Genomic DNA, 11421 nt, shown 5'->3' with positions numbered 1-11421 from the left:
TAGGGAAGGAAAGCAAGGGATATTGTTTGGACGGAGGAGACAGTTACTTCATGATGCTACGTCTTACATCGTTTGCAATATCTCCAATCATCGATCTGTGGTTCAACCAACCGATGCGATACAGCAGTCTCATATTCCCATCAGACTGGCCAGCCGCTTCGCAGCATCGATCGCAAATCCCTCATCGTTGATGGCGCGGTCATCCCTCACAACTTCAAAACCCGACCCTTCCAACCCATCGCTCAATGTCGAAAAGAGCGCGGCATCGGCATCGGCATCGTAGAATGGGGCGTCAGGAGTCGCAATGACGGACACGCCGCCAAGGGGTAAAATGACCTGCACTTTGCTCTTGTCTCTTGTGTATCGCTTGAGCTTCTCCACCATGAACTCGGCAATTGCTTTGCTCTCTTCTGAATTCGTACGCATTAATGTGACTGTTGGATTGTGCTCGTAGAGCTTGCGCGACTGATATTTGTCCGGCACGGTGGATTTTGGGCCGAAGTTGCACATGTCCAAAGCTCCGCAAGAAATAATGTAGGGGATCCCGGCTTGCAGTGCGGCTTGAAGACGGTCTGGGCCGGCGCTCATGACTCCGCCGCATTGATAGTCGCACAGCTCGGTGGTGGTAACGTCGCAGACGGCGTCGAGACCTCCCTCTGCAACGAGACGTTCCAGTGCTCTGCCTCCTGTGCCGGTCATGTGGAAGATGTAACATTCGATAGGGTAGTTGTCCTCGAGGTACTGGCGAATCTTATCGACCGCGGGCGTGGTCACTCCAAACATTGACAGACCTACTCGCCTTTTCTGCTGGGCCTGACTGCCAGTGGGTCGAGAGGTCAGGCTGTGTTCGTATGCTTGACTCATGCCAACTATTGCACCCGCAGCGTTGGAGAGGATACGGTGCAAAAGTTGATTGCTGCCGGCAATATCAACGATGGAGGGCATCATGCAGATATCCGTCTCGCCCACCACGGGGCTGACGTCTGCGGATGCATTGGTGCTGACGACTAGTTTGGGAAAGCCGATTGGAAGGACGGCTCGCATAACTCCAGAGGCCAGAGAGGTGTTGCCCGTGCCACCTGCGCTGATGATGCCGTGGATGGCTACGTCAGGGTTGCCCAGCCCTGCCTCGTACGTCTGCTTAAGCCAATTGGATGCGCATTTGATCATGTAGTTGATGACATCGCCTCGCTGTGCACTCGCAACATCCTGTCGACTGTCCTTCGGAGCATACTCGGACGTGAGAGTGTCCTGAGAAACGGTGATCGACTCGTGCTTGGTTGGTGAGCGACCGGCATCGACCAGGGTAACTTTCGACTCGACTCCAGCATGGCCGAGAATCTGAGAACGCAGATAAAGCAGCTCTTGTAACTTGGTGTCACACGTCCCAATAATGACGATATTCGGCATCTTGCCACCAGATGTCCGAGGGACAAATAATGCAGTGTTGTCGCTGGGAAAGCTGAAGTCTTCGGTGGCGGAGGTGGAGATGTGGGGATTGTGGGGAGAGGAAAGATGGAACGGGCCTAGAAGTTACGTCAAGGCCATTCATGGCATCAATTCTCAATGTACTGAAACCAAAACCTCATATCGATTAGAGGGGCCATAAAGCATCACCACCAGGACAGACAGGCTTTCCGCAACGTAGTCAATTCTCTCGCCCGGCAGGATGGCGCCGCCGACGGACCGCAAAGAGATCCTGGATGGCTTTCGAGAGCAGATTAAGAATGGCAAGCCCATTGTCGGAGCGGGAGCAGGTACACTATGCACCTTTTTGGCGATCTCTTTACCAGGCTGACTTGAAGAAGGCATTGGACTGAGTGCAAAGTTCATCGAGGTCAGCGGGCTTGCATAACTTTGCCAACATCCAGCCTCGTGTACTGACTGCACCGTTTCCAGGCCGGCGGAGGCGACATGATCATCATCTACAACTCGGGACGCTTCAGGATGGCCGGTAGAGGCTCATTAGCCGGCCTCATGCCGTACAGCAACGCCAATGATGTCGTGGTAGAGATGGCGGCCGAGGTCATCCCGGTGGTCAAGCACACGCCAGTCATAGCAGGCGTCTGCGGCACCGACCCCTTTAGAGACATGCCGCGCTTTCTGAAGCAATTGAAAGACCTGGGGTTTGCGGGGGTGCAGAACTTCCCCACGGTCGGCCTGATTGATGGCACATTTCGCGCGAACTTGGAGGAGACGGACATGGGGTATGATGTAGAGGTGGACATGATCAAGACGGCGAGCGAGATGGGCCTGCTGACCACCCCTTACGTCTTCAACCCCGAAGAAGCAGTCAAGATGACAGAGGCTGGGGCGGATGTGCTCGTTGCTCACATGGGCTTGACCTCGTCGGGGTCGATAGGCGCGAAGTCGGGGAAAAGTCTGGAGGACTGTGTGAAGGAGATTCAAGCAATTCGAGATGCCGCTGTCAAGGTGCGCGAGGACATCATCATCCTGTGCCATGGAGGCCCGATTGCGAAGCCCGAGGACGCTACGTTTGTCCTCGAGCGGTGCAAAGGCGTGCAAGGCTTCTTCGGGGCGTCGAGCATGGAGCGGCTGCCGGTGGAGGAGGCCATCACGGGCATCACCAAGAAATTCAAGGGCATTGCCATGCGGTAAACGAGATTCGAGCTTTTGCATTGCATTCGCAAATATCAACCGCGCTTATTGAAACATCCAACATTGTCTCTCCCTCGCTGTTCTGCATCTTGCTTCAGGCTTTCCCTGACCACAATCACAACACGGCTGCAAGGCCTGCAACGAGCCAGCCCAGCTCCGAGCCTCCGATGCTTCCCCCAACAGCCGCGTTGGCGCTCGAAGTGCTTGCGGCGGTGGCCGAGCTACTGCTGGCGGAGGTAGTGGCGGCAGAGGAGGTGGTGGCAGCGCTGGCAGTGCCGGTCGAGGATCCGGTCGAGGTGCCAGTTGAGGAGGGAGTGTAGGTGATGCCCGGCGCACACGAGGCGCTAGTAGGAAGACCGGTGACCTGCGCGCTCTTGCAGATGGCGTCGGCGAACTGAATCGCTTCTACAATGTTCCGTGATCAGTCCAATGCTCGGGCAATGGTGCCCAGGCTTGCCAACAGATATAACGTACCCGCCTGATCTGCCGGAGAACAGTTGACCGAAAGACAGCACGACAAGTTGGCCAGCAGGGCCTTGTTGGTGCAGATGCATTTCACCTGGAGCAACTGGCATCCGTCCAACCTCGACGGATCCACGCAAGCGCCCGCGCACTTGGGGAGGCCGGGGACGCTGATGGCGCCGACGAGGCTCGCAAGCAGCGAGAGGGCGAGGGTGGAGAGGAGGCGCATGTTTGCGGCGGTGGAAGGTGGGTTGAAGGGTCGAGGGAGGAGGAAGGGGAGAGGAGGTCGCAACCCAAAGGCTCCAGTCGCGGTAGAAGACGCTAGCCCCGAGCTTAGCCCCGCCCTTGCCGCGTCTGGACCAAGTGGACCCGCTTGCCCCGGCCTCTGCTAACCCGTCCTGGTGTGGTGTGCCTCGTATTCGATGGCGCTGCAGCCTTGTACCGCGGTATCTCTCCGGGCACTGTTATCGTGGAAGCAGCAGTATCACTCTCGTACTGCATTTCACTCGTATTTGATCAAGAGACAACCGACTTTTAGCCAACAAGTCATCCACTCAAACCTCCGTCTCGACATCAGGCTCGCGCGTGTGATGCTCAAAGAGGCCCTCCACTTTCGACTCGAGTTTCTCCGCCTTGCCCATAGCCCACTTGGCCGTCCGTGGCAGACGCCATTGCATCATGCCACGATTTTGCCGATTGAGGTTCTTGTGATGCTCCTTCAGATCAGTCGCCTTCCTGACCAGCCCCTTCTTGCCGTCTTTGGTTTCCTTTCCATCGTCATCATCGTCGTCGTCGTCGTCGCTGTCATCAGAGCTGTCGCTCAAATCGCTGCCGTCGTCCGTCGCATCATCATCGGCCTCTATGATGCCCGCTTTCTCTTCTTGCGCTTTCGTCTCGTAATTGTCGCGAGCCACGTCCAGCACTTCCTTCACTTCCTTCATATTCTCATTCTTGCTCGCCCACTTCGAATGAGCCGAACCAAGCCCTTCCCAAAACTTCAGCTTCAGAGTAATCGAGCCCAGCTTCTCCCCCGGCTCCGGCAGCGCGTTCTTTTGAGCGCGCTCATAATCCCCTTTCCACACGGAAAGCTGGATTTCCTGCTTTTCCTCGTCCCTTACATCTTTCAGCCAGAGGATGGCAAATGCCGCAGTGCTAGCACCGAGTGTTTTGTTGTGTCGGAATTGTATGGCCAGGCAAGAGCTGTAGCGCTGGCGTACCGGCAGTTTCAGGCTGCGCTCGCGCTTCGCATGCCAGCCCTCCTCGGTCTTGCCCGGGTAGAACTTGCCGCTGCCCAAATCCGTGTGGAACTTCAGCTTGGCCGTCCGCAGAGTCTCAGGCACGTCTCCGAAAGCGACTGACGGCTGGACCTCGAGCGTCCCGCAATTCCATCCGATTGCCTCCGCCGGCGCTTGCCATTGTACGCTTCGCCACACCATGGATACACGAATGCGTCCAAACCCGACACCGCCGGCGATGGGGTAGAACCCGTTGGTTTGAGAACGATTTTTGAACACGTCGCTGAGCGGGAGATGCACAATCCCCAGCAGCGCGTCATCCTCCTTCGCGCGCGCATCCCGCACGGCGATGTAGACCTCCGCACTCCTCCAGTCGCTGACGAATCGTTCAGTGCCGGCGTTGTAGAATGGTCTTGCGTTCTTCGGCTTCGTCCGCGTCTTGAAGATCTTGCTGTGGTTGAGGATGATGGTACAGTAGGCCGAAGGGAGATCTTCCCCTTCCTCTGCTTCATCATCAGCCTCCGCGTCCTTGTCCGCATCCGTCTTATTGAGCTTCTGCAGCTCAAGGCCAGTGATCTGGTGAATCACAATACTCAACACCCCACTTGGATAGTCGTCGGGCGGCGGGGCCGAGATGATCATGGCGTCCTGGATGCGTTTGTATTCCTGCGCCTTTTGCTGCTCAAGTTCGTCTGCGTCTTTCTTATGTCGTCCCTCCTTCACGCTTGCCTCTCGGAGCTTTCGCTGGCAGATGTAGTCGACCTTCTCCTTCAGCTGCTCCGTCGTTTGGACCGATGAATCGAAAGTCTGGCGTTTCAGCTCGCGGTCGGTGATTCGAGTCTTGGAGAAGTATCCGATGCTCCATTCAAGCTTGCCGGGCATGCTCTCCCCGGCTTTGAGCGCGCGGAACCCATCCGACCGATTCCACATGCGCCCATTGGATTCCGAATTCGTCATCACCTCCTTCAGGTCGACCTCAATTCGACCAAGGTCATCATCCGCGGTCATACGATCCGAGTCCCATAGCTGGAGCCGCAGTCGCTCTCTCACGTTCAGTTCTTCAGGTGTAACGAGGATGTAGGCCGTCTCATCCCACCAAGGCTCCATCTCGTTTAGCAGCAACCGCGTGGACCACAGCGGCTTACCGAATTTCGCCCATCCCACAGAGACGTAAGGATCTGAAGAACCGCTTCGTATCAAAGGAATGCCCGGGTCGCCTTCTTTGAAATCGTAACCACGTTTGACGTGCACAACCAAGACTCCACGTGCAACAGTATCCTGTACATGAGTTAGCAACAGCGCACCCGACCAGCCCAAAGACATACCTTTTTATAGTCTTCTCCAGCCAACATGTCTTGAAGGTCGAGGTTCAAACTCTTCGGCGCCACATACTGCGCCATGGCAGCATCGACCGAACTTTGCACGAAATTGGAGATGAGTGGGACGTCCATGATGTTCAGCGCATGCCTGCTGAGTGGCGTACACCGTAGGTCGACCTTGGGCTGGCCGAGGAACGTGATTGTGCAAAGGGAGAAGAAGGGCGGATCGGGGCAGAGCTGAAGCCTCATGCGCACCGTGCCTACCACGCCACGAAGGTCGACCCAGACTGGCACTTTCAGACTGCCGGGGAGGTAGAAGGCCATGTAGAGGTGCAGGTCTTGAGCGCGGTCTTTGAGGCTCTTCTTCTGCGACCTTGCGCGATACGCGAAAGCTACTTCCATGTTCACGAAATCGCCTTCCTCGGCCTCTAAGCCCTCTGCGACTTGTTGCTGGGAGCCGTCGTTGGCGTTTTGACTCGCGTCTTGGCCTTTCGAATCGCCTTGGTCTTTCGAATCGCCTGAGTCCTGACTCTCTACCGAACCTTGGCCAGGGACCTTGCGGTCATTTGACTGGTTGTCATCGCCAGGATCCTTCAACTGGCCGTCCTCAGTAACGGAGCGTGCTGCTGCGCCAGTGGGGAGCCAACGAATGCCGAGGATGCGAACAGCCTCGCTGCCCTGGCCCACATCATCGACACTGACCATCTCCACGACTTTGGGGAGGGAAGCTTGCATGACATCTTCCAGCGTGTCGGCCAGGCTCGTGAAGAGGTCGGGATTGACCAGAGGCCATACCGCACCAAGGAGCGAATTCAGCCAGGCCACCGTCTCGGTATCGTGGGGGTCGCTGCTGTCTTTCGATGTTGCTTCCGCATCCCAGACGCCCGCGTCCCAGACGGATTCGATGCGCTTGCCCATCCATTGCCGCATGCCGACAACGAGTGCCCAGACTGTGGCGAGAGCGATGATCGTCGGCCAGATCCAGATGGTGAAGATGACCAATGCTCGGGGCGAGTCGTCGGAGAAGATGTAGATGCTCATGAATCGTTCAAAGCCGAACGCCACGAGCAAAACCGACGAGATGCCGGCCACGGAGATGGTGATGCCCTTTTTGTAGACGTCTGCGAGCTCTTGCTTCATTTCGTCAAAGTCGGGAGGGGGAAACAAATTCTGCATGGACGCATGGCTCTCTTGCATCCCTTTCAACTCGCGGTGGAGCTGTTTGGTGGTCTTTTTCTTGTTGCTCAGACCAGTTGACGTGCGATTGGTAGTGCCGGGAGGCTCTTCGTTCTGCGGCACCTCTTTGAGGGCCTGGGAGGTCATGTCGTGGATGATGACGGGCAGATGGGTAACGGGGTCGGTGACCTCACGCTCCGCCCGCTCATCCTTGCGGTTCTTGAGCGCCTTCCTGCGTGTGCCCGGGTCTTGCGCAGATGTCTGTGCTTCGGATGTGTCGACAGCTGGCGCGGTGTTCTCGTCGTTGGCATCGCCGTCTTGTGTAGCTCCCGCAGATTGCTGGGTATCGTTTGTGGTCGACTGGTCTTTCCCGTCTCCACTCTGTCCTTGCGCCGGGGACATGAAGCGATTGGCAACATTCTTCGTCGAATTGTTGTCTTGATCTCCGCCGTAGTCGCGTGCCTCGGCCTGCCGCGCCTCCTTCTCCTGCCGGAAGCCCTTGATGGTGGGGATGGGATGGTGGCCGGTGTATGGAGCTTTCTGCCGCCGAGTCTCCTCGGTGTCCTCGTGTCCGGACATGGTGGAAGGGAGGGTGGGATTGCTTGTGGAGCGTAATCAAGTCGTGAGTGGCATTGTGGTTATCGTTGTTCGCACCAGGAAGCTGGACAGTGAAGGTGTCTCGGCTGGTGCTCGCCACCTTCTGCTTGGATGATGCAATGCGACAGGTCAAGGGAACAAGAAGGTGAATGTCGTTGATGAATTCATGAAAATGACAGTAGCTGAAGTGGAAAGCAGCTGCCAGGTACGGTGCGACGCGTCATGGCCTACAACTTTTGAGCAGCGACGGGCCAAGTCTGTCGGGTGTGACGAGGAAGGAGCTGGGGTTGGTCCATGACAGGTGGGGCCTTCCTTCCCGTCGGGAGAGGAACAAGACGTCAGTCGAGGAGCAAATGCCCCATTTCGAAACACGCACGGACTGGACGGAGCAGATCTGACCAAACCCACATCAACCCACATCAACCAAGATGCACAACCTTCCGCACAGAGAGACGAGATGGCAGACGAGGCAAGGACGGCAGGGACGGCACGTGATGGCACGCCGACGCCGCTCTGCGAACCATCAACATACAGTCCGCCTTGTCATCATCCATCCATTCCCTCCGCAACGGCCCCCGAGGACGTCAAGCTTCCATTGGCAGAGAAGCAGCCAATAACTCGCTCGTGCCGTATCGGCGTGCCTCGCGCGCCTCCGCTGTAAGTTGCGGCTAATGCACCTCGAAGCTCCCTCCCTTCTCATCCTGGCCCCTTCACCTCTCGTCGCATCATGGTATCTTTTTTCTACATCAATTGCCACTATTCTCGCGGTTTTCCTCGTCCGCTTCTCGTTCAAATTGACATGCGGCCCCCGCTCAAGTGCCCGTCTCCCTGGCACGGGCGTGCACCTTTCCGCCGACATTCTCCAAGCTTATCATTCCATTGACCGGTCGGCCCTGCACTGCCCGCGGTCCGCCTGACCGGTGTGTGCCCGGACGAAGCTGCATCTTCTTGCCTCAGCACGCGCGAATCCGTGGCAATCCCCGCTCCCTGCACCTTCTAACAAAAGCATTGGTCACAAGACTCAAAATGGCGACCATCGTCTCGTTCGCGGGCCCGGCGCATCCTTTAGGTTATGATCACTTCCCCTTCGATGCCAACAACATCCCAACTCTTGAAGACCTGGCTATGATGGAGCTGTGTGACAACGCCCATCACCATGCTTCACCACTCGACTGGTGTATGGTAGACCCGCCATCCGCGGATGCAACTGCCGGTCCGTCTTCCGCCTCCAGAAACTCGCCGTCCTTCTCACCCCCAAGCCCTCGTCCGTGCGGCAACAATGATTGGTACTACTCGCTCGAAAGACCAGGGGATTCGTCCGAATTCTCCGGCACCAGTCCTGCCTCCAGCTGGAACGGTGCAGCGCGTGCGGGAGGTTCTTTCCCTTTCTCTCCAGGTCCGATTGGTGTGCCCGCTGCACCGGTGAATGGTTCGCCTCCTCTGGGCAGCCCTGGAGCTTCGCACGCCTCTTCCCTCGTGCCTCTTGCCTCGTCTACTCCGAGAAGCTTGACCGCTGCTCCCTCGGACCTTGACTGTGGGAATGGTCATGCCGATCAGCTTCGTGACCTTTCCAACAGCTTACAAGCTCCGCCCACCGCTGCTTATGCAACAGCAGACGAGCTCAACAGTTACCTAAACAACTCGCTCGTCGAGGCTGGGGGTTTTGGCAATCTCTATGCGTCGGAAGTCTATGAGCGCCCTGCAGCCTTTCACGCGCTTCCACACGACCTGTTTGCGTACGCTTCCCTCGATGCTGACGCGCAGCCCAATCACGCCAGTCTACACTACCAAGAGCTCCTGCGACAGCAAAATCATGCCCTCGTGCAGCAATACCATGAGCTACACTATGAAGTAGCAGCCTGGCGCTCGATCGCACAGCGCCATACTCATATCGAAAGTATCACGGGTGATCAAATCCCCCCAATCTCATCAGACTGGAACGTACAACCGAGACAGACAAACAACAAGCGACCAGGTGCGTCTGCCACTTTACAGCCACGAGTGTTCGCACCTACGCCACAGTTCGGGCCCAACGGGATACCACACACTGGCTCGTTTATCGGGCTTCGCAAAAGGCCGTCGCAACCACAGACACTGCGGCCAGGCGCCACAGCCGCTACCCTACCCATCACACAATCTTCGGGCCAGGAGCGCTCACTACAACCACCGCAGGCTGGCGCGGCCGTCAGTGCCAACAGCCGCAGATACCCCATCTTGTTGAAAGCGAAACCGCCTTCCGGGCCCAGAAACACTGCCCAAGAGACGACGGTGCAGCGTCGCAAAGGCGGGCGGGCAAAGAAGCTCGAAGAGCCAATCAGGCAGAAGATATCAAAGATGCGTCGTGCCGTTGCGTGTTGGAGATGCAAGATGCAGAGGGACGAGGTGAGCTCGACATCCAAGAGTGTGTTGTCTCTTGCCCCGACTCACTGCCACTTTAGTGCGACGACCAGCGCACATGCGGACGTTGCGTGGCGAGCGCCCAGAAGGGTCAGCTCTACTTTGCATGTAACCGATCAAAGCTGGAGGAATTTGTCAGTGACTTTCTGCCACGTGAGTCCCTTCTTCCATGGCGCCGTGCATATTGCGTGACTGACCCCCCGCAATAGCCACGATGACCATGATGCATGCGCGGCAGACCATCGAGGATACCGTGGGCGCTGAGGTGGGAGGATGGAATAGAGACAATCCCATCCAAGTATTCCTCACCAGTGGCTACGGTTCTGCCTTGGCCTGGCAGGTCTACGAGTTCAAGCCCAAGTCTCAAGAGCTTCTAGGCCAGTATCAGTATTTCCGAAACCCCGAGACCGGCGTCTCGGTGCGCGAGTATAAGTATTCGCCTCCGCTTGGCCTGATGTCGCTGGACGATGGGGACAGGGCACATGTCGACAACTACCTAGACGAGTTGATGACGGAAGAATACTTGTGGGATCTCGGCTGGACTTGCTTTGAATTCGATGCGCAATCGGACGAGACCGCCTTCCAGCCCAACCTGTTGCACTTCATGTGCAACCTATACCTGGAAACCGAGGATGACGAAGTAAGTCTTTACAACTAGCACGTCGACTCATGAGCAACACTAACGCGCGAGTAGCTGAAGAACGTCCTGCAAAACATCATCCGAATGATGATCATCACCTATATAATGGGCCACACGCTTACTATCGTCGAAGACACCCTCCCCAGTGTTCTAGCAGAGGTCACGCTGTCCGATCGCCCGAAGCAATTTACAAGCCACACCTCGCCTCGCCTCGCGAATCGCCAACTCAAGTTCTTCTTCTCCATCCTCCGCACCTCCATCTACGGCGCCATGCTGAAATGGCAACACCGCGTCTTCTTCTCCAGCGGCCTGAAGGAGAGCACCTGGCTGGCGTCCTTCTGCGCTATGCTTGGCTTTGCAATGGTCTTGGAAGAGATACAGTGCACTTTGCAAATCCAAGCGGACGCGAAGATCCAAAGAGGAGAGATGGCGCCCCATCCGGCTTATGTTGAAGCGAGCAGCGCGTGCGAGCGAATCGATGGCCGGTTCAAATTCCTCGTTGATTTGTTTCAATGCAAATATCGCGACAAGACCTGGGTAGAGGATGGGAGTTTTGGTCCTGGTACTCCAAAACTAGAAGGGCTGGCGGAGAATCATTTCCTCAAGCAGTTACGAGACCTGGTTGATGAGAAGCGTAAGTGGATGGAGAGAAAAGGTCTCCAAATGTAGACTGACGGGCTCTGCAGGTGACTATCTCGCAAGCCGGCGAACTGTGGAATGCTTGCCGGACGACCAATCTCGCTACACATCGCGGCTGGTGGCGCGCTTCTTGTTCACCGTTTTGAATCTGCCGGGCTAGACGTTTGGAGATTACGCGTAACGACTGAGAACGACGAGACGTATGTTTTTGATGAGATGCCATGATTCATGACTTTGGTCTTCGCCAAACGAACTTTTCGATAACTGCAGAGCTACACGATGTATAGCAAAGCTGACTGCTGGCCCCGAGTAGCACGGGCTAGGGCATAGGCTGCTT

General features: G+C 56.7%; 5 protein-coding genes across 5 annotated transcripts; 2 read left to right on the top strand and 3 right to left on the bottom strand.

Annotated features, from left to right (window-relative positions):
• Positions 1-45: 45 nt before the first annotated feature.
• Positions 46-1560, bottom strand: BDY17DRAFT_302323 (uncharacterized protein). The gene has a single exon (XM_033734387.1). The coding sequence runs from the start codon at positions 1408-1410 to the stop codon at positions 130-132; it is 1281 nt and encodes a 426-aa protein (XP_033587311.1). The 5' UTR covers positions 1411-1560; the 3' UTR covers positions 46-129.
• Position 1561: 1 nt separating this feature from the next.
• Positions 1562-2631, top strand: BDY17DRAFT_302322 (TIM-barrel-protein domain-containing protein). The gene is made up of 3 exons (XM_033734386.1): positions 1562-1757; positions 1809-1837; positions 1900-2631. Exons 1-3 carry the CDS (start codon positions 1670-1672, stop codon positions 2617-2619), a joined length of 837 nt encoding a protein of 278 aa, XP_033587310.1. The 5' UTR covers positions 1562-1669; the 3' UTR covers positions 2620-2631.
• Positions 2632-3338, bottom strand: BDY17DRAFT_302319 (uncharacterized protein). The gene is made up of 2 exons (XM_033734385.1): positions 3094-3338; positions 2632-3024 (listed from the first exon to the last, which is right to left on the bottom strand). The coding sequence occupies exons 1-2, from the start codon at positions 3308-3310 to the stop codon at positions 2735-2737; spliced, it is 507 nt and encodes a 168-aa protein (XP_033587309.1). The 5' UTR covers positions 3311-3338; the 3' UTR covers positions 2632-2734.
• Positions 3339-7690, bottom strand: BDY17DRAFT_302317 (uncharacterized protein). The gene is made up of 2 exons (XM_033734384.1): positions 5642-7690; positions 3339-5594 (listed from the first exon to the last, which is right to left on the bottom strand). Exons 1-2 carry the CDS (start codon positions 7388-7390, stop codon positions 3636-3638), a joined length of 3708 nt encoding a protein of 1235 aa, XP_033587308.1. The 5' UTR covers positions 7391-7690; the 3' UTR covers positions 3339-3635.
• Positions 7691-8131: 441 nt separating this feature from the next.
• On the top strand, positions 8132-11259 carry BDY17DRAFT_199301 (uncharacterized protein). Its single transcript, XM_033730081.1, has 4 exons — positions 8132-9790; positions 9847-9958; positions 10015-10445; positions 10500-11259. Exons 1-4 carry the CDS (start codon positions 8435-8437, stop codon positions 11112-11114), a joined length of 2514 nt encoding a protein of 837 aa, XP_033587307.1. The 5' UTR covers positions 8132-8434; the 3' UTR covers positions 11115-11259.
• The last annotated feature ends 162 nt before the right edge of the window (positions 11260-11421 follow it).

This window comes from Neohortaea acidophila (genome assembly GCF_010093505.1).
Source record: "Neohortaea acidophila strain CBS 113389 unplaced genomic scaffold BDY17scaffold_9, whole genome shotgun sequence".
In the NCBI taxonomy this organism is placed as follows: Eukaryota; Fungi; Ascomycota; class Dothideomycetes; order Mycosphaerellales; family Teratosphaeriaceae; genus Neohortaea; species Neohortaea acidophila.
This window is presented reverse-complemented; position numbering and strand designations above follow the sequence as displayed.

Bases quoted from the DNA above. Each gene is read 5' to 3' on its own strand.
- BDY17DRAFT_302319 (XM_033734385.1), bottom strand. From the start codon at position 3,310: ATGCGCCTCCTCTCCACCCTCGCCCTCTCGCTGCTTGCGAGCCTCGTC. The intron at 3,025-3,093 runs GTACGTTATATC...GGAACATTGTAG, and splicing joins TTCTCCGGCAGATCAGGCGG to AAGCGATTCAGTTCGCCGAC.
- BDY17DRAFT_199301 (XM_033730081.1), top strand. From the start codon at position 8,435: ATGGCGACCATCGTCTCGTTCGCGGGCCCGGCGCATCCTTTAGGTTAT. The intron at 9,959-10,014 runs GTGAGTCCCTTC...CCCCCGCAATAG, and splicing joins TGTCAGTGACTTTCTGCCAC to CCACGATGACCATGATGCAT. The intron at 10,446-10,499 runs GTAAGTCTTTAC...ACGCGCGAGTAG, and splicing joins TGGAAACCGAGGATGACGAA to CTGAAGAACGTCCTGCAAAA.
- BDY17DRAFT_302323 (XM_033734387.1), bottom strand. From the start codon at position 1,410: ATGCCGAATATCGTCATTATTGGGACGTGTGACACCAAGTTACAAGAG.
- BDY17DRAFT_302317 (XM_033734384.1), bottom strand. From the start codon at position 7,390: ATGTCCGGACACGAGGACACCGAGGAGACTCGGCGGCAGAAAGCTCCA. The intron at 5,595-5,641 runs GTATGTCTTTGG...ACTCATGTACAG, and splicing joins CTGGAGAAGACTATAAAAAG to GATACTGTTGCACGTGGAGT.
- BDY17DRAFT_302322 (XM_033734386.1), top strand. From the start codon at position 1,670: ATGGCGCCGCCGACGGACCGCAAAGAGATCCTGGATGGCTTTCGAGAG. The intron at 1,758-1,808 runs GTACACTATGCA...GACTTGAAGAAG, and splicing joins CATTGTCGGAGCGGGAGCAG to GCATTGGACTGAGTGCAAAG. The intron at 1,838-1,899 runs GTCAGCGGGCTT...CACCGTTTCCAG, and splicing joins TGAGTGCAAAGTTCATCGAG to GCCGGCGGAGGCGACATGAT.